Raw genomic sequence first — 19,760 nt, forward strand, 5'->3', positions numbered from 1 at the left:
GGGAAGGCTTGTTTGCAGGCAGCTATTTAGAGAACAAGAATGATGGCAGCTCTGCTATCGTCAACATGTGATTATAAAGGTTTCCCTGGGGGTCAGCATTCCAGTAGCAGGAAGGGGAAATCCTGAAGGAACACACAGGAGGAATTCATGGCTGTGTTTAGATGTGACCTTGTCCATTTCTGTTCTCACTCATTGGCTGAAATTCAGACACATTGCCATGTCTGAATGCAAGGAAGCCTGGGAAATATAATCTAGTTGAGAATTCAAAAGTGGGTAAGAAGAGGAAAATGGCTTCTTCTCTGACACTTTAGTGTTCCTGCTATAGTCTGAATTGTTTTGACAATTAAGCTTCTTTCCTTATTTTATGGATTGTCCTACAGGTTTGGCATTCCTTTGAAATGACACTTTAGAATAAATATTTTTATAAAGGACTCTTTCATTTCTATTCATGCAGGATTTTCTGGGTATTTGTGGATTTCTTAAACCCCAAATTTTAATCATATGATTCTTCAATTGGGCTCATTCTGAAGCTTCATTCATCTTGGTATTGCTACAGCCATACTGTTTGTAATTGACAGAAATGGATGACATCACAATAGAGCATTATCCATGTGGAGGGGCACCCACAGAAAGCTGGCATTATGAAGTGAACATTACACCACAGTACTGTCAATATATGAAAACAGGAGTAACTATCAGCAACCAAGGTGAGATCATTTTTCATCTTTGTGAGCAGATTCATCAAGGTCCTGTGTACTCAACTGGGATAAAAGGAATAGGTATATACTAGGTGTCTTCTTTATATTGTCATTTTATCTTAGCTTAAGGTGTAATTTTATTTTCATTGACAAGACACTTGAGATTTGAATTTGCATATTTATAAGGATGAGTGGTCTCTACTTGCTCTTAGGTTGCTCACCATGTAGGAGAGGAAGTAGATAAAATAGACTATTTACAGTAGTGGTAGGAACGTGTAGCCTATTCAGACAGCATAGACTGGTTATCTCTCTCAGCAGTGTTCATTGACCTATTAGTGGGAACAGAGAAAGTAGACAGTGGGAGTTGCTCACAACATAAAAATCAAAATAAGAATGTTAGAAATGGTAAGCATTTGTGTACAGAATATAGATGTGGATTTGGATCTGCTTGAGTTGAATCCTGTCTCTGTCAATGAGATGCTTGTTCTTAGCCAAGTTACTTTACTTCTCTGAGTCTCATCTGAATAAGGAAAATGTGAATACATTTTTTTGTAGAACTGATATGTATATAATGTATATCTATCATTCTATGTTTCTAGTGACCTAGCTGCCTATCAACTATCCAGGTATGTCAGTACCTAGATATGTACATAGATAAACCCAGTAGTGGAGATATATATATATATATATATATATATATATATATATACACACACACACACATATTCTACATCTATCTTTCTCTCTCTCTACTACCTAGGTGTAGTGGATTACTTTTCAATATCTGTAATTTGCATACTGATTTTCAAGCATTTTGTAGGTTTATAATACTCAATGTGGTTATTGTCATTAAGTGTTATAGTGAATTTATTGTTAGCTTGAAAATATTTGCTGAATAGTATGTATAACTGTATGCTATTTTTCAATATGAGAAGCCAGGCAGAAAATGTAAACAAGTGAAATTCAAATGTTCATCATATACTTAGAAGTCAGGATGACCTAAGGAACCTAGTGAAATTGCAGAGGATATTCAATAAAGGAAGAAAAAAATGCAATTTAGAATACAGAAAGTGGCTAGAGAGGAGGGTTCTAGAATACCAGCGTTGGGATGGAGGAAATTAATGAGTTATCTATATATTGGAATGGTTTTTCTGGGGATTGGCTTAAGTGATGTTGGTGGGCCAACAAAATGGGCCATGAAAAATGATGTGGTCAGAAGCTAGGAAACTAGAAATCAATTGGCATGAAACCAGGCAGACTAACATGGTGCAGAAAGCGACAGGGCAGAGCAGGAGGAAAAATGCAGCAAGCTCTAAAACTCAGAAAGATGGGTGAACAGTCTGGTGGTTGGTTTATGGCTTTTATGAGGATATGGAACTAATCCATGGCTTTCATTTTATTTATTTGACATTATTTATTTATTTGACTGTGTTGGGTTTTAGTTGGGGTATGTGGAATCTTTCTGTGGTGCATGAACTCCCTAGTTGTGGTATGCATGTTCTGGAATTCAGGATTCAGTGGTGACAATGCTTGGACTTAGTTGCTCCTCTGTATGTGAAATCTGTTTCCAAACTAGAGGTCAAACCCACATCTCCTGCATTGCAAGGTGGATTCCTAACCACTGGACCACCAGGGAAGACCCTATCCATGACTTATGAGAGAAGGAATTTTTTAATGAAGGCAGCAGTCTGCTGTGACTGAGGGCATGAAGCAAAATTTCATGGAGGCATATAGTCTATAGGGAGTGGGATAAGGAGTACTTTTTTTTATTGGAATGAATGTGTATATGCTATTGTGAGGAAAGCACCAGATATACTTCATTTACAATTAAAGAGAGAACCGAAATAGAGGGATATTTGCTAATAACAGAGCAGGGACCCTTATTAGACAGTAGAAAGGGCTGATTCAATACAATATAGACCGTGCTCTGCTTCCAGCTGACCCAGTCACCTATTCCTTGTTTCCCATTCTTCTTTTGTCCTTGCCAGGATTCTATTCAAGGAAAGAAGGCATTCTTTTAAGTAGAAAGGGGATCCATAGAGATAACTGTGTGCTTACAAAGCATTAGTAAGAGGATTGAAGAAATAGACATTAGGGGACTTCCACTGTCTCTTTGTCTTGGGGTTGGATGGTTAGAGTTGTGACTCTGAAAGTATAGAACTGCCTCACACACATGAGGCAGTAGTGATGCTTCAAGCATATCTATCTGATTTTGCTTGGTGGCAGTCAAAGCAGGAAAAAGGGCTTCTGCCCTAATTTTGCCTTCTTATTCCCCTGTCACTGTGTCCTGATGGATTGAATTCAGTCACATGCAGAAATCAAGTTGTTTCTTGGAAATAGAAATTTTAATTTTATCTCCTCTTCCATATAAGAAGTTGCATATAAATTATGAGGATTTGCAGATAAATGATAACAAAGCTTGGGCTTCCCTGGTAACTCAACTGATAAAGAATCTGCCTCCAATGCAGGGGACCCTGGTTCAATTCCTGGGTGGGGAAGATCCCCTGGAGAAGAGATAGGCCACCCACTCCAGTATTCTTGGCTTCCCTGGTGGCTCAGCTGGTAAAGAATCCACCTGCAATGCAGGAGACCTGGGTTGGGAAGATTCTCTGGAGGGAGGGTATGGCTACCCACTCCAATATTCTTGCTTGGAGAATCCCCACGGATAGAGGAACCTGGCGGGCTACAATCCTTGGGGTCACAAAGAGTCAGACATGACTGAATGACTAAGAACAAGCACACAATAAAGCATATTAAATATACTTCCCCAATCCTTTTATTTATTTATTTATTTATTTATTTTTTTGTTGTTTTTGTCTATGTTTCTGTAGTTCACTCCTGTAATCTTTCCTTGTATACTGTTATCAACCAGGTCCATGCTCAGTAACCTTAGTTAAACTTGATGGCACATTAAGAAAAAACATGCAAAACAAGTTACCTACTTTGTTTAGGCTCTGCATGCTGCTGCTACTGCAGCTAAGTCACTTCAGTCATGTCTGACTCTGTGTGACCCCGTCCCTGGGATTCTCCAGGCAAGAACACTGGAGGGGGTTGCCATTTCCTTCTCCAATGCATAAAAGGGAAAAGTGAAAGTGAAGTCACTCAGTCATGTCCGACTCTTCGCGACCCCATGGACTGCAGCCTACCAGGCTCCTCCATCCATGGGATTTTCCAGGCAAGAGTACTGGAGTGGGGTGCCATTGCCTTCTCCGAGGCTCTGCATAAAATCCCTTAAAAGGCAATATAGTGAAACTTTCAGTGTGATGCATGTTTCCCCTATTTAAAGGTTCAAAGGTCAGTTCTGGGTCCTGTGATGGGGTAGACTCTTCCATGTACCCTGGCTGCTGAGACACCCCAAGCTTGTCTGTGCCCTCAGGAGGAAGAAGGGGAAGTACCAGGCAGCCCCTCTGCTCACTCACTGGCACCACGTTTTCTTGATCTCATTTCAAACACATCATTTTCTCTGCTCATTTAGATGCTTGATAATAATATGAAGTGGAAGTGTACTTATCCAAGTCTCAGTTGTTTCTAAATCCACTTTGTAAACTTTTACTTGTCTTTGTTGTATGGCTTAGCTTACATGCAACTCTCATTCCCTGAATAGCTCCTCTTCCCTACCTAGCTTTCCCCTTCTAACTTTCTCCTGGCAAAACTGGGATCCTGGCGAAACTCAAACCTCCTACTTGAGCTGCTCCTGTGTATATATCCTGCCTACTCAGAATTTCTACCTAGAAGTTGTAGTAGGCATGTTTCTAAGCATCTGCCCTTCAAGATTTCCATTCCCTCATTATTAAATCAAGCTCTCATTGATTGTGTGACATGAAATATTACTCTGAAATGAACTATTTCTGTGAAATGAAGTATTTGCTGCTATACCAGTAACAAGCCATGACATAGCCATCTAAGCCCAGGTCAAACAATGCCAGCTATTCTGCAGCCATCAGCCACTTCCTCCCCGAGATAAGTGCTGAGGACTTGGGGGGATGTGGGAAGCACAAGAAGCAATTATCCACCACATCACCAGCTCTTATGGTTATACAAGGAATTAGGATGTGAACAATAAAAAAGCAGAATTTGGCCCCAGATAGCTGAGATGCATATGAAAGAAATGATTTCAGTAAGCCTTGTGTGTCTTCCCATACATAGAAGAGCACTAAATCTCTTATGCAAGAGACCTGGTTTTCCTTAATTAACAATAATCTTTTAATATTCAGATTACCTGCCCCCTTGCTGCAAACTTGTATATAGCCTGGCTCCTTCCCATGCCTTCTCAGAAGCAGCTCTTTCCAGGTCACCTGAGATACTGTTTACTGGGCTTGGAGTCCTCATGATTCCCGCCGAATAAACCTAACTTTCAACTTTTAGGTTGCACGTATTTTTTCAGTGGACAATGGAATAATGAGGGGAAGTAAATACAACTTTTCAAAGAGTTATGCTGTCAAAGCACTTTTCAGATATTATTATGTTATGTGTGTGTGTGTGCATGTGTATGTGTGTGTGCTCAGTTGTGTCTGGCTCTTTGCAACACCATGGACTGTAGCCTACCAGGCTTCTCTGTCCGTGGTATTTTCCAGGCAAGAATACTGGAGTGGGTTGCCATTTCCTACTCCAGGGGGATCTCCTCAACCCAGGAGGAATAGAACCTAAGTCTCTTGTGTCTCCAGCATTGGCAGGCAGATTCTTCAACCTTGTGCCACCTGGAAAACCCTTTATTATGCTATAATTCTTTCAAAAGAGAAATTATCCTCAATTTTTTTTTTTATAGGACTGCTCTAACTAATTGAGCTCTTCATAGTAGATAAATTTCTCTGGCTGGAGTCAGAGGATGTAGGAGAAGAAGAGTTAGGCAAGAGAGATGTATAGAGAGATGACTGAGCCTTGACACAGGTTCACCCCAGAGCTTCTAAAAAGGATTGCAGCCTTGATGATACTTTTATTTCAATCTTGTGAGGCTCTAAGCAGACAAACTATGTGACTCGGCTACTGTGTACACTTCTGATACATAGAACTGGGAGATAAAGCATTTTTCCTATTCCAGGATGCTAAGTCTATGGTGATATGCTGTGGCAGTAATAAAAAATAGTACAGAAGTTAGAGATCTCCAACTTAATATATCCAGTTCAGAACTTAGTATATTCCAAATCCTTAAACCCTGATTCCTCTCCAGTCTTTCCTGTCACTAAAAGACATCATTTATTCATATAATCACCTGGGTCCCAAATATCAGAGTTATTTCTAGATTTTTTTTTTCTTTGAAACCCACATCCAACATTTTTCAAATACCTTTGGGTATTTCCAGCATCTCTATATCCGATCCCTTCTCCCCTGGGAGCTTGATCCCAGCCTAGTCTAAACCATCACCTCTCTCAACAGAAGTTTTGAAATGGACTTTACTCTTTTTCTTTTTTTTCCTAAATGGAATCGTATTCACAGGAGAGTCACAGAAATGAAAATTTGAAAATGCCAATCAGATAATGTTATTCTTTTATTTAAAATTTTAGTTGCCTCCCATACATTTAGAATGAAATTCAAATCCTAGGTCCTTTATGATGTGGTCTGTCTGCCTCCTTGATATTCTCTTCTTTCTTACTAAGTTTGAATCAGATTAACATTCTATGGTTCTGATACATGCAGAATTCATTGCTACTTCAGGTCTTTCCATCTTTGATTCCTTCTGCCTTGAGTGTCCTTTTACTAGATATTATAATACTTTGCTCTTAACATTCTTCAAGTCTTTGCTTAGATATCATTTCATCAGAGATTCTGCCAAACAAGACAGCCAATCACCATAGTTTTTTATCACCTCACACTTCATCTTTCCCGGTGGCTCAGGTGGTAAAGAATCTCCCTGCAATGCAGGAGACCCAGGTTCAATCCCTGGGTTGGGAAGATCCCTTGGAGAAGGAAATGGCAACCCACTCCAGTATTCTTGCCTGGAAAATCCCATGGATGGAGGAACCTGGTAGGTTATACTCTGTAGGGTCACAAAGAGTCAGACACGACTAAGTGACTTCACTTCTTAGGAGAGTGCTTTTTCCTTCTTAAATTACATTTACATTTGCTTACTTTCTTTTCTTGTTATATTAGAGTATAAGCTCCATGAAAGCAGTGATTTTGACTGCCTTCATTATTACTGAGCTCTCATTTGCTATAACAGTCTCTGTTTCATGGAAGAGTCAATAAGTAGTTGTGGAATAAGGATGGCATTAAACACCAAAAAACAAGTTTAGGTTTACTTCAAATATCTTTGAGAAGTTTTGATTCATAAGTACTTGGTGGAAATGTGGGTAGTTAAGTAAGTGTACTGAAAGAAAATGCAGGTTTATACTTCAACAGTGAAAAAAATCTATGAGAGATAATAGCTCTCGTGATACAATGAAGCCATGATGGTCATAATACTTTTTTTCCCAAAATGGTCATAATACTTTTGATTAAAATCTTACCTAATGATAGGAAGCAATGGAAATTTGGAAATCTCAGCCATCTTCCTTTTATTATTGATGTCTGAAATGATCATTATTTATCAAGTCCTACTTTGGTGGAAAATGATTTTTTATATGACATTTCAAGATTTGTGCCTTGAAAGTACCTCATTTAGATATTTAGATTTGCTAGGAAGACATCTCTGCTCTGGAATTGACAGATCATGTAAAAAGCTGGAAGACTTAAGATTATTTAATTTTAGTATCTTTTAACATGCTATTTTATGTTTTGTAATTATATGATGGGTTGAGGTACCCAAGAAAGGATCCTGTTGCCTACTTTTCCAACTTCATCACCTTAAGCTACAAGTCTAGGTGTCTCATTGTATTTTTCTAATTCCCTCCTTGGTTTCATGGTACAAGGTCAGATTTCTGGTAGCACTAATTTTCAAATGAGTGGCATAAGTGTGGACAAATTGGTGGCTCTCCTGAAGACACTGGAGGCTTAGTATCATTGCTCAATTCTTTATTTTCACTTTGTTGTCATACTGTTTTCATAACTTGTGCTTTCTTTTACAATTTCTAAGATTATTTCTCCCCAAAACTCAGAGCTCATGGGCTATCTCTTCCATACCCCAAAAAGGAAAGAAATTTTTCTAAAAATCTCTTAATAAAGGAATTTTGGGTATTGGATGATGTAGTTGTGGGGTTGATGAATTTGGTGGTGGGTTCTGCTATGTTTGTAGTGGAGTCTGTAGTGTCTGTTAGGGGGACTGTTGTGATTATAATGGAGTCTGTTGTGTCACCATTGGAGACTGTTTTGTTAGTGCTGGGGACTGTTGTGTCGGTGCTGGGGACTGTTGTGTTGGCACTGGGGACTGTTGTGTTGGCACTGGGGGCTGTTGTGTTGGCACTGGGGACTGTTGTGTTGGCATTGGGGACTGTTGTGTTGACACTGGGGACTGTTGTGTTGACACTGGGGACTGTTGTGTTGGCGCTGGGGACTGTTGTGTTTGTGACGGAGTCTGTTGTGTTGGTAATGGAATCTGTTGTGTTGGTGCTGGGGACTGTTGTGTTGATAATGGAGTCTGTTGTGTTGGCACTGGGGACTGTTATGTTTGTAATGGGGTTTGTTGTGTTGGTAATGGAGATAGTAGGGGAGTCTGTTGTAGTTGCTGGTTTTGGGGGTAGAGGTGGAAAGAAGGGAGGATAAAATGGAGGATATGGAAGGAACTGTTGAGGTCTAGATGGATAAGGTCTTGGTGGATTTGGATAACCTGGGAAGAAAGGAGGGCGTGGTGGAATTCTGCCTGGACCAGAAGGTAGAAGAAGGTATGGTGGAATTCTTCCAGGACCAGAGGATAGAGAAGGGCGTTGAACAAATCCTGGGACAGAAGGAATGCGTGGTGGAGGAAGTCGAGCAGGTGGTCTAGGCACTTGTAGGCTGGGGCCTCTGTGACTCTCTCCAGACTATGGGGAAAAAAAAGAAGTAAACAGTTTTAAATTAGATATTTCAGTGTCAAGCATAAGAATGTGTATTTTCTGTGTTAGGTAGAATTCTTAGGTGGCTCCCAAGATTCCTATTCCCTGCTGGCCCAAGCTGGCCTGACTTTATCAGTTGAGCTCTTTTATTGTAAAATAGGTTCTACAGGTCAGAGAGAGAATTCAGAGAGACTTGAATGCCTTCTGCTGACTTTGAAGCAGAGTGCCACACACCATGTGTGGAGATGATGATTTGGGTGTGAGTGCCTTGGGTGGTAAGAGCTGGGATTGGTCTCTGGTTCTTAGCCAGAAAGCAAGTGGGGACTTCAGTCTTACTGACAAGGGCCTGAATTCTGTCAACATCCGTGCAAGTTGAAGGAGGACCTGGGCTCCAGAATGGACCATAGCCCTGGCTATACCTTTGCAAATTTCTAAAAGTATGAGCAAGAATCCAACCGAGCCAAGGCCAGAGTCTGACCAAATAGCAAGACAATAAATGCATTTTTAAAAACTACTAGTTTATGGCAACTTATTGTGCAGCAATGAAAAACTCTTACATGTGTCTAAAGTCTCTGTCAGAGAAAATGTGGAGTTTCTTTCTCTGAATGCCTAGTCTCTCAATGAAACCTGAGATAATACTGAGTGGAAAAGAGTTCAGTCAAATCATCTTGTTTTCTTATAAGTAGAACGTGTGCTTGCAGTCATTCCAAATGGGGAAAATGTCTCTTTATTCAGGGTTGTTCCAGGCTTTGAACACTAATAAAGTGTGAAAGATATTACTACTTTTTGGTCTACACTAACGTGGGAGAGGTAGAGACACACTCCTGCCTTTCGTGAGTCTACAAACCAAGTACCTACATACACAGCAGTTCAGAAATGGCCGAAAGGGAGGCAGAAAGCTAGTCTCTTGGAGTTTCATGCCCAGGTTTAAATTCTGCATCTGTTACTTAGAGATTGTGTGAATGTGGAGTCATTTTGGAGACTCTCTTTCCTCATTTGGAAAATGTCAGTCCTAAAAGTATCCACCTCCTAGGGCCATTGTGAGATCTGTGAAATGGTGCCTGTCATGTACTTGGACCATGCTTGGTTCAGGTACAGTGCTCAAGAAATGGTACCTGCTACTCTGAAAATACAGCTTTTAACAAATACTGCAGGAAACAAATGTTGATTAGGTTTCATTAGAGGAAAGATTAGTGATTGTCTCATTAGAAAGCCAGCCTTTGTAAAGAGGCTTAAATAATAGAAAATGGGGAGAGGGTGTGCAAGTGAAGGGAAAATATGGCAACGCTCTAGGGTAAGAAAGTACAAGTCTTCCTTTACTGAGGGTTTCTATGGACACACAAGCCTATTCCCTCTTGCTCTCCTCAGGCCCTCCACCTATTTGTTTGTCTGTTGTTTTCCCTTTGATAATTCCAAACTTTAGAATTGGACTTCCCAGATGGTGCGGTGGTAAAGAATCTGCCTGACAGTGCAGGAGACGCAAAAGATGTGGGTTTGATCCCTGGGTCAGGAAGATCCCTTGGAGAGGGAAATGGCAACCCACTCCAGTATTCTTGCCTATAAAATTCCACAGACAGAGAAGCCTGGCGGGCTACAGTCCTTGGGCTCGCAAAAAGTCGAGCATGACTGAGCACCCATAACTTGAGAATTACCTTAAATTGTCCTTGATTCCTTATCATGGGTTCTTGAACAGGGCTGGCAGATAATAAAAGCACTGTGCCACCACAGATTATGGTCCTTCAGTGCTGTCCTGCAAACCTCTCAAGTATTTGAAGTTTGCTTTTCACATTCCCTAGTGGTCTGTGATTTTCCCTAGTGGGTGCCGATTTTGTCAAGATTCTCTACCTCTTTCTGAGCCCCCATCCTCCCCACCAAGATGATGTTCCTCCCTCTTCTCCAAAATGATGCACACAATTGGAAATGAGTCACAGATTTGCCAGCCACACAACCATAAAGTCATCAATATCTAGATATTTCCTTTTCGTTCACAAGTAACATCTCAGAGTTCTGTCAATTGTCCCTTTTGCTTCCTGCACTTCATATATGTGCCTTTCAATTGGCTTGTTTTTCTCAGTAAACTATCCCTTATGTTCAGTTTACCTTTTTGAAAAAGGTCCACTTTCAACTCTTTCCTTTATAGCAATACTTTCAGAAAAGGTAGTCTAGGTTTGCTAACCCTACTTCTTTATTTCTATTGACTCTTCAGCCAGGCTTCTCCCCACAACATGTCAGTGAAATTCTTTTATTGGTGTGCTAATGAGGTAGTAAAATGCTAAAGCTCGTCTCTACATCACTACTCTTGTTTGCCCTCTCTAGCTAGTGATGGTTGACTGGAGTTTGGAGGATACTTGACTCAAGGGCTGACAAGCCAAAAACTAGTCACTGTGTTTTAAAAGCTTCAGATTTAATTTTTACTTTTCCAGAAAACAAATTTTTAGTGTAGGGAAAATATTTAACATCATTTTCATTGTTGACACAAAGAATTATGTAAAAGTAGCCTTGTCTCCTAAGGATATTCTGATATAGATCCAAAGGTTAGGTCTAATGAAAAATCTTCATAGTAAATGCCTTTTCTTTTCCTAATCTCTTAACCCAGACATACTGATTGGTTATTTTTCCACCTTGGGGTCAAGGTAGTGAACTTGGTAAAAATGATGACTATACTATGTCAGTAGAAGAACCTGTCCTCTCACTGGAATATAATTGGAGCTGATCCTTTGGACTTAAAGTTATTTGTATTTTAATAGAATTAATAGTAAACCATTTGTCTTTCTTTGAGGATTATAAGATAATGTCTGTAAATTATTTTAATTTATGTAAAATTATGTATAGTGGAATGAACACATAAAAGATTTCATGCCAAATATTACCACTTATCTTGCCCATATGTAAAAGATATTCTACTAATTGCATTTCTAAAATTCAACTGTTGTTAATGATCATTAGTCTCATATAATTAAGCTGAGAAATGACTTATTTCTATTTAGACTGCTTATATTATTGAACTCACATTTATTTTGCAAAAAAATCATTATTTATATAATCAAAACATGATCCTTTAACTTAAGAAAATGTTTTTTCTCATATTCTGAGGATATAAACATATTGAAAATCAGCTTTAAGATTAGGTCAGTAAGACATGATATGAACTTTTAAATATGTCTGTATGTTTAACTGGCTTATCAAAAAGTATATCAGAGGATACTTAATAATATAATATACTTAGTGATATAATGCATTAATATGTACTTAGGCCAATGTTGGACTCCCTGAGAGACCTATTGAATGACCTGGTCTTATTCAAGTTTCTGAGAGTAGATGGAAGCAGCATTGTTTGATGTTTCAAAATGATATAATTTTATGTTTCTTGTTTTGTGAAAGTCCTAATGATCTGAAAAAAGGTTTTCTTTTTCCAATTGGTATAAAAGATCTTACAGATCTTTGGCAGAAATTATTCTGGAATTAATCTCCTCATTCCTATGTTGGAATTCATCCATCCCTCCTTGGAGATTATCATTTCACTACTTAACAAAACCAAAAACGTGTGGGTTTTTATCCTTTGCAATTTAAGATATTTAGAAGCTTCTACAGTCTTTTCCATGAGATATGTTGGTACAAATGTTTATAGTTTCTCAAAAGTTAACATGCATAGATTCCCCTTAGTGCTTCACAAAATGTATGTCCCTAAATCCTCCTCTCTGGGCTCTCTTGTTTGTTCCGGGATGAAGTGCAGAATATATAGCATATTCTTAATAAATGAATCTGTTAACTCTGATGTAGACGATCCATGAACACTATGTATATGTGCTCAGTCCTGTCCGACTCTTGTGATCTCATGGACTGTAGCCTGCCAGACTCCTCTGTCCATGGGATTTTCCATGAACACTATTATGACCACAAATGTTCTTTTTTAAGTATCTCATTTTATAGATTAGGAAATAAAGCCCCCCAAACATTGAACAACAGTGTTAAATATCAATAATATTCAAATATTATTTTTCAGTATGTTGGATCAAAGACTTTCAATCAATTTGTTTCATCTACTTGTGAAATTGCTAATGTGTGGGACCCACATTTATACATGTCTGTATAAAGTAGCCTGATATTGTAGATCCAAACTTCCCCAAATAGCAGCCATGAGCAATGTGTTGCTTTTGAAATTAAATTAGCTTTTAAATTTAAGGCAAATTAAAACACTAGAACAGTGCTTCAACAATGATTGCTAACTACTAATATATAAAGTAGGATGATATCATTAACGCAAAAAGAAATCTGAAGTAATAGTTGTTAGAAAAATATACAGATGTGTGTAATGAGACTTACCGAGAAACATGTTATAAAAGCCAAAAGGCCAAAGGTCAAGCACAGTGGTTTCATCCTTATGGTTATTCCTGAAAGTGAGCACAGTGGCTGATCAGCATTCCTTTTTAATAGTACTATTTGGAAAACATCCCAACACTTGTATATGACTCATACAGGAATACTACTGCAGCATTTTAAGAATTTTGTCTAATATTATTTTGGGCTCACTATTAGTGTCAGTAGGCTGTAGTAACATTTAACTTCAGAATGATGAAATTAGTTTTAACTTTTGACTTGTGAATGGCAAAAAAGTTGTTCAGAAAGCATTTGTACGATAGAAACTTTTATAAGTAAGGTTTTGGATTTCAGAAGTTGCTATTTTGAAATGGACAACTTATTTGGATTTGGGTATCTTGGTGTTTTTAAATAGTGATTATAGGGCTTTGTAGATTTCTACACACTTTTATTTCAGATATTAATTTCTTAACTAGATCCTATGTTTTAAATTTAATTTCTTGGTGCAACTCAGAAATAAGGAAAGCAACAATATCACCCTACTAGATACAGTTTAAAGGAAAATTATCGCATACTATAAATCCCTTTCTAGTTTTAACAACATTCTCCTAAAGTGTTTCAGTCCGTGATGAGTGGTCACAAAAAACTTCAAAGAATCCTCACGTGGTATATTAAAGACCTGTGCATAGAAAAGGGAGGTGTCCAGGTATTTTACTCTCAGTTGGCTCGAAATTGACAATATATTTGAAGTACATGAGCTTGAGTTGTGGGAAAGCAACACCATGAACCTTTGTGCAGTATAGCTTTTGGATAGTTATCTCTGCCCATCAATTAATTATGTTGGCTGAACAATCTGGGTCTTAAAATGATCTATGGAAAAAGAATTCCTTGAATATATATGCATATGGTTATATTTTTAAGCATCATTTCTCCTATGACACATTCTTAAAATCTCTGGAAAGGAAAGCCAAGCAAATAATAAAAACTTTGTGCAATTATTCTCTCAGAGTACATCTGACAGTATTTTGGTCATTATGAAGGTCAAAAATCATTAAGGTACATCAGAGGGGAAGGTTGATTTATTGTGTAATTGGATGGTTTAATTGTCCCAGGGGCCCAAAATAAATGCTTTGTTTTTTGACATATGGAATTTCTCAAAATTTAATATGCTTAATGGTAACTAGATATTATGTAAGCCCCCTATTATTTTTTTTGTTGAAAATGAACATGCTAAAAAAAAAACCCCATAAAATTATGTCTTTGAAAGTCTGAGAAAAATTTAGATTTCAAATTAAAAATCCTTTAGTTTATATTTTTATGTACTTACCGTTGTATGAGAGGCTTCTCAGGGCTGATTATCCTGCTGGTCAAATTAGTCTTGCCAGGGACTTTTTGAAAGATGACAAATGAAGTAGAGAAAGAATAAAAAATCTCAGCTGTTATATAGATGCAAGGGATACATAGTGATAACAAGGAAAAACCTAGTTGAAAGATTTGGTTGATGTTCTTTAAACAAAGGTAGGAAATTGTCATTGCCAATTTGGCAATCTTTTCCTGCAAGTATTTTTTTTTTCATTTCTGAGGATGAGCTTTGATCCATCCAATATTTGGTGTTTCCTAAGGAAACATATATTATATAATGAGTCACAATGCCCTTTTGTTTCAACAAAATAGTCTGGAGCTTCAAGTGAACCACTGCTTCTTTATTTTAAAGAGAAGCAGAAAGTGTTGTATTTCAAGTAATTTTAATGAGTCATTTTTGATTATGCGTACTATCATGACCACTTTCCTGGTAGCTTGGGTGGTAAAGAATCTGTTCGCAATGCATCAAATCTGTCTGGTTTGATTCCTGGGTTGGGAAGATCCACTGGAGAAGGGATAGGCTACCCACTCCAGTATTCTTGGGCTTCCCTGCTGGCTCAGATGGTAAAGAATCCACCTGCAATGTGGGAGACCTGGGTTTCATACCTGGGTTGCGATGATTTCCCTGGCAAAGGGAATGGCTACCCACTCCAGTATTTCAGACTGTAGCAGCTTCCTAGGTGGCGCTAGTGGTAAAGGACCTGCCTGTCCAGGCAGGAGACATAGGGACGCAGGTTAGATCCTTGGGTCTAGAAAATTCCATGGAGGAGGGCATGGCTATCCACTCCAGTATTCTTGCCTGGAAAATCCCATGAACAGAAGAGCCTGGCAGGCTATAGTCCATAGGGCTGCAAAGAGTTGGACACAACTGGAAGGACTTAGCACACACATGCACACACTATCATTATGTTTACTATGTTATCTAAAATTTAAATACACTATGTGGGAAGTTAAAAAATAAAATTATTTTAAAATTAAACTTTATCTTGATCTAGAGAGAGTTTGGGGGAATGATCTAGAATTAAAATTAGAAGTCATTATTAAATAGATGTTGCTAAATAGCAAACACATTACCATGGCCAGTTAGATTCAGAGCATCTCCAATGTGTTTCTTGACTGTTGGAACTTGACTTTTGGACTATCTGATGTGTTTATGTTTCTGTTGTTTTTCAGTTGAAATTATGAAACTATAACTATTTTATCCTTGGGCGTTTCTACATGTTTAAATCTCTATATATTTTTTCTCATTTATGTAAAATTGGTTTAGTTGAATCAGTTTTTTTGAAAGATGAGAAAAGTGAATGCTTGGAATAGGATTTTGATCTAAGTTTTGGAAATAGCAAGAGAGAGAAATCTAGTGGTGGAAGAGGCCAGATTTGTGCAGTTGCTGAATTTGAACTCTATTTTAATTCTCTGTGCCTGTAACTACTTCATGATATTTATGTTATTTAAAAGACTTAAATGGATATTTTAAAGGAAGCTTCCTTTGATCCTTAAATAACTAAAATAGTTTTCTGAGAGAATGTTCTAAAAGGTCATGTGCTGCTCGCCGTTATTAAGTTGGGAAATCACAAGACGGGGTAGGGTGAATTGAGTTCTCTTATCATCTCTGTTTCACATGTAGGCACTACTGAACCAAAGTCTGCTCACTTCAAGGCCTGAATACTGAGTTAACAAGGATTTCATGTTGGTTCCTCAATCTACATAACCTTCATCAACTTCATGAAATTACGTCATCGTGTGCTGCAGAGATTAATCAAGTGAATTTACAGTTAGATACTTTTACCTCAATTCCCAACATCAGCCTTTATTTCTTGGCTTACACCAGACTAGCTATTTAACCTCATTTGCCTCGGTTTTTGCAGTTGAAGAATGTTGGTATTTATAATTTTCATGTCATGGAGTTTAGTTTTTCTTTTGTTCATTCATTCACTCATTCACCAGTTGTTGAATCCCTACTGGGTTTTTGACATAATGCTAATTGTTAAAGTCACAGAATATTGAAATATTTGTTCTTAAAAATATTTTGGAACTTGCAGGTGGTGTGGGGACAAAGAAACCCCATGTTGAGAGTTGATCTTAGTTTTAAATCACCGTACTTCATTTCATTTGCTTTGTCTTAATTGCCTTAAAAATTCTAATGACATAATGGAGTATATTATTTTGCTAGTTTTAGCCTCTAGTCAGCATTGAACAATAACATGCCCAAACAATGAAGATGGTTCTACTTCTAGGTTTACATGGAAAGTTCAATAAACCTCTTTTTTCTCTGACATTAATCTAGCTTGTCAGAAGATGAGTATCCTTTCTCTCTTGTTTAGATGCCAGTATATTTATTAGCCAAATGTTTCAAATCCAGGGGTGATCTATGTTGGAATGGATCACTGACTCTGAAGGACTTAGAATGAACACTGGCAAAACGGAAAGACAATTTCTGAGGGGCTGTGACTGACAAAGTATTAGAACAAGACAAGTCAAAAAGCACATGTCTGTTAAGAAATAGACTGTCACTCAAGTTAAACTTTAATCAATCATGGCTTGAAAAGTTCCTGAATGAATGGTCTCTAGAACAGTACCTAAGTGAGCTAATGTCTCTGGTCACAAGAAAGTCAAGGTGAAAGTAGTGTCACACTATTGTTACGGCAGAGAATTATTTGGACAGATGGAAACTATCTCCCTGATAGAATAGATTTAGCAGAATTACATTTGAAGTCTGTTGCCTTCCTGCAGAGCAGTAAGCTTTGTTTATTTGGAGTTAAGCAAACAGTATCAATCAATATGAATCAAAGATATCAGTTTCCCACTTGAGATCTCTCTTGGACATTATTTCTAGCTTCATCTTAATATCCAATATATATATTTTCTTTGTCAGAGTTTCACTTTATTAAGAAATCTGTGTACAAGTTTTCTCTGTAAACTAGACCCAATACTTACAAAAATTTAAACTATAAATGTGAGATTTGTTAGTGTATAAATAATGTTTTATTTTAAAATTTAATATGCAAAATAACTCTAGGACATTATCATGAAGAAATTAACATCTAGCTTTTATGATGAAGCAACTGAGTGGTAGTTAGTACTAAGATCTTACTAGGCATGTTCAACAATGATTTTTCCCTAAAAAAATTATTCATAGGCTGTTGATAAGGATGTTGCTTAAAAAATAAGAAGAACTAAAAAATTAAGTATATTAAAAAGTAATGACAGTTACATGTGTCATTGCCGGAAAACTAGTACAAATTCTTAAACAACTTTCAAATTAGGGCAAAAACGGTGTATTGTGTTTTGAAATTCAAAAGACCTTAGTTCCAGTATTGACTTTGCCATTTATGCATAATATTATCTTGAGATAAAGCTCTTTAACCTCTCAAAGCTTTCTTTGTAAAAAGATAAAATAAAATTGAATAAATCTCTATTATCCTAATTATAGGCAGATCTAGGTTTTCAGGAACCCAAAGTTTATACAAATTTGGGAGTTGATTCTAAGACAAAGAATGCAAAATTATATTTCCTAACTACCTGCTGCCACCCCAAGACCATCTTACAGGAGACTGTGAGGACACAACAGTCTGAAGCACAGAAAGAACATCATTAAATCATCTCAGAGATGCTGGTTCCAGCACCTTCCAGCACTCCACTGTATTGGACCAGGTCTTGGACTCAAAGGACTCTGTCTCTAAAACTCAGAGAAATCAGCACCAGCCAAGTTCTGCTTCTCCATAGCTTGGCATTTCATACTGCAGGATCCTTTCTGCAAGATTCTAAGTTTTAAATAATTTCAAACTTACCCTTTCTTCCCTTGACCCAAGGGAAGTCGCTATCTGCTTGGTACCTTGGTCTTCTCATTTTGCCTCTTCAGTTACACAGTAAGAATTCATAATGTCCAGTTAATGATACTTACATTAAATTCCATGAAAAATAACTGGTGTCTCCCGACAGGACTGAGTGACCTGACCAATGAGTGACTAAATGGCTGACACCTACTCTGCTTTACTAGCAGCAGTGGTCTTGGGTTGAGAATGATGGTTCAAACCTATAGGACAAAATATTCTTCAGCAAGTATCAAGTTGACTTAAAAACTATACAGAACAAGTAGCAACATAGCATATGGTAATATCATGGTGGGGATTTGGTGAAATTTTGGTTCTGCTTCCTATGTCCCAGTCATTTTGAACCTGGGAAATGTGTGATCATGAGAAAGAAGTCTGAATGTGAATGGAAAAACTTTTAGACAAGTCTTAAGACTATACCGATTTCAGAGGAATTTGTGAGTTAATGAGCTGTGGTGGGGTGTTCTGGTGGTTCAGAAATGTTTTTGTGGGAATACTATGGCCAGCCTAAACTATGGCAACGTGTCACTTGTAAATATGATCTCTCTTGTTATGCCCTCATAGCCAGAAGTCTGAGAATCAAGGCTAAAATTCATATTTGGAAAATATTAATCCTTTAGCTGGGAAAGACCCTGCTGCTGGGAAAGATTGAAGGCAGGAGGAGAAGGGGACGACAGAGGATAAGATGGTTGGATGGCATCACTGTTTCAACGGACATGAGTTTGAGTAAACTCCAGGAATTGGTGAGCCTGGCATGCTGTAGTCCATGGGGTCACAAAGAGGCAGACACAACTGAGCGACTGAACCGAATCCTTTAGCTTCTTATGTTTTATACCCTCATTTAAAGCTAATTCCATTCAGTTCCACACACTGACTTTGCTTTTTGTAGTCATTTCTTTTGTCAATGACACTGTCACATGGCTGAAGTTATCCTTGGTGACTTTACTCAATTTAGAGTCCTATCCATATAGTGTGTTACTGAAAATGCAAGTCTGTGTGCCTAATGCAGAATGAGACCAAACAACACTAAAACATTGGAGTTTGGAACAGAGAAAGGTTTATTGAGGGCCATGCAAGGAGATGGGCGACTCATTTCTTAAAACCCCAAAACTTCTCAAAAGCTTTCAGCAAAGCCTTTTTATAGTAAATGTGAGGGAGGCACATGGCTAGTTGTTGCAGACTTCTTGGTGTCAGATCTTTTGTTCTTGAAGTCAGGTCACGGTCAGGCAACAATGTTCTTATAAATCTCTACTAAACGAATGTTATTCTCTATCCTGACAAGAAAGGGCAACGTCCTAAGGCACAACTTTCACCCCCCAAGGTCCCAGTCATGGCTAAGAAGATGCAGATCTCAGTTGGCAGCTCCCTCAGGGCCAGGTTCCTAGACCCTGCCCAGCTGTCATCACTGAGGGAGCCAGGTGGCTAACCCAACCGGCCCTCAGGCTCCTAAGGCCACCCAAATGGGATAGGGAGAAAACCAAGTCCCACCGACTGCAGCCAGGCCACCTGCTACTGCTATTAGGCTTCAGAGATGGGGATGGGACAGAGGTTCAGCGCTGCCTCAAGGCCTGCTGCCAAGCTGAGTGTATGGCCCTGATGAGGGCTCTAGAGTCTTGGAGTCCATAGCCCAGTCTGTTCTCTAAGCCCTC

At 38.3% G+C, this 19,760-nt stretch overlaps 1 protein-coding gene and 1 long non-coding RNA gene across 3 annotated transcripts in view; one reads left to right on the top strand and one right to left on the bottom strand.

Annotated features, from left to right (window-relative positions):
* The first annotated feature begins 458 nt into the window (after positions 1-458).
* LOC139031996 (uncharacterized) overlaps positions 459-19,760 on the top strand; it is a 79,069-nt gene continuing 59,767 nt past the window's right edge. Inside the window, exon 1 of one of the 2 annotated variants that reach the window (XR_011484531.1) lies at positions 459-707. This is a non-coding gene — a long non-coding RNA (uncharacterized lncRNA). The other variant, XR_011484530.1, reaches the window with a different exon arrangement.
* On the bottom strand, positions 7,632-14,343 carry SMR3A (submaxillary gland androgen regulated protein 3A). Its single transcript, XM_020873519.2, has 3 exons — positions 14,247-14,343; positions 12,926-12,993; positions 7,632-8,590 (listed from the first exon to the last, which is right to left on the bottom strand). The coding sequence occupies exons 2-3, from the start codon at positions 12,977-12,979 to the stop codon at positions 7,733-7,735; spliced, it is 912 nt and encodes a 303-aa protein (XP_020729178.2). The 5' UTR covers positions 12,980-12,993; positions 14,247-14,343; the 3' UTR covers positions 7,632-7,732.

This window comes from Odocoileus virginianus, chromosome 29 (genome assembly GCF_023699985.2).
Source record: "Odocoileus virginianus isolate 20LAN1187 ecotype Illinois chromosome 29, Ovbor_1.2, whole genome shotgun sequence".
NCBI lineage: Eukaryota > Metazoa > Chordata > Mammalia > Artiodactyla > Cervidae > Odocoileus > Odocoileus virginianus.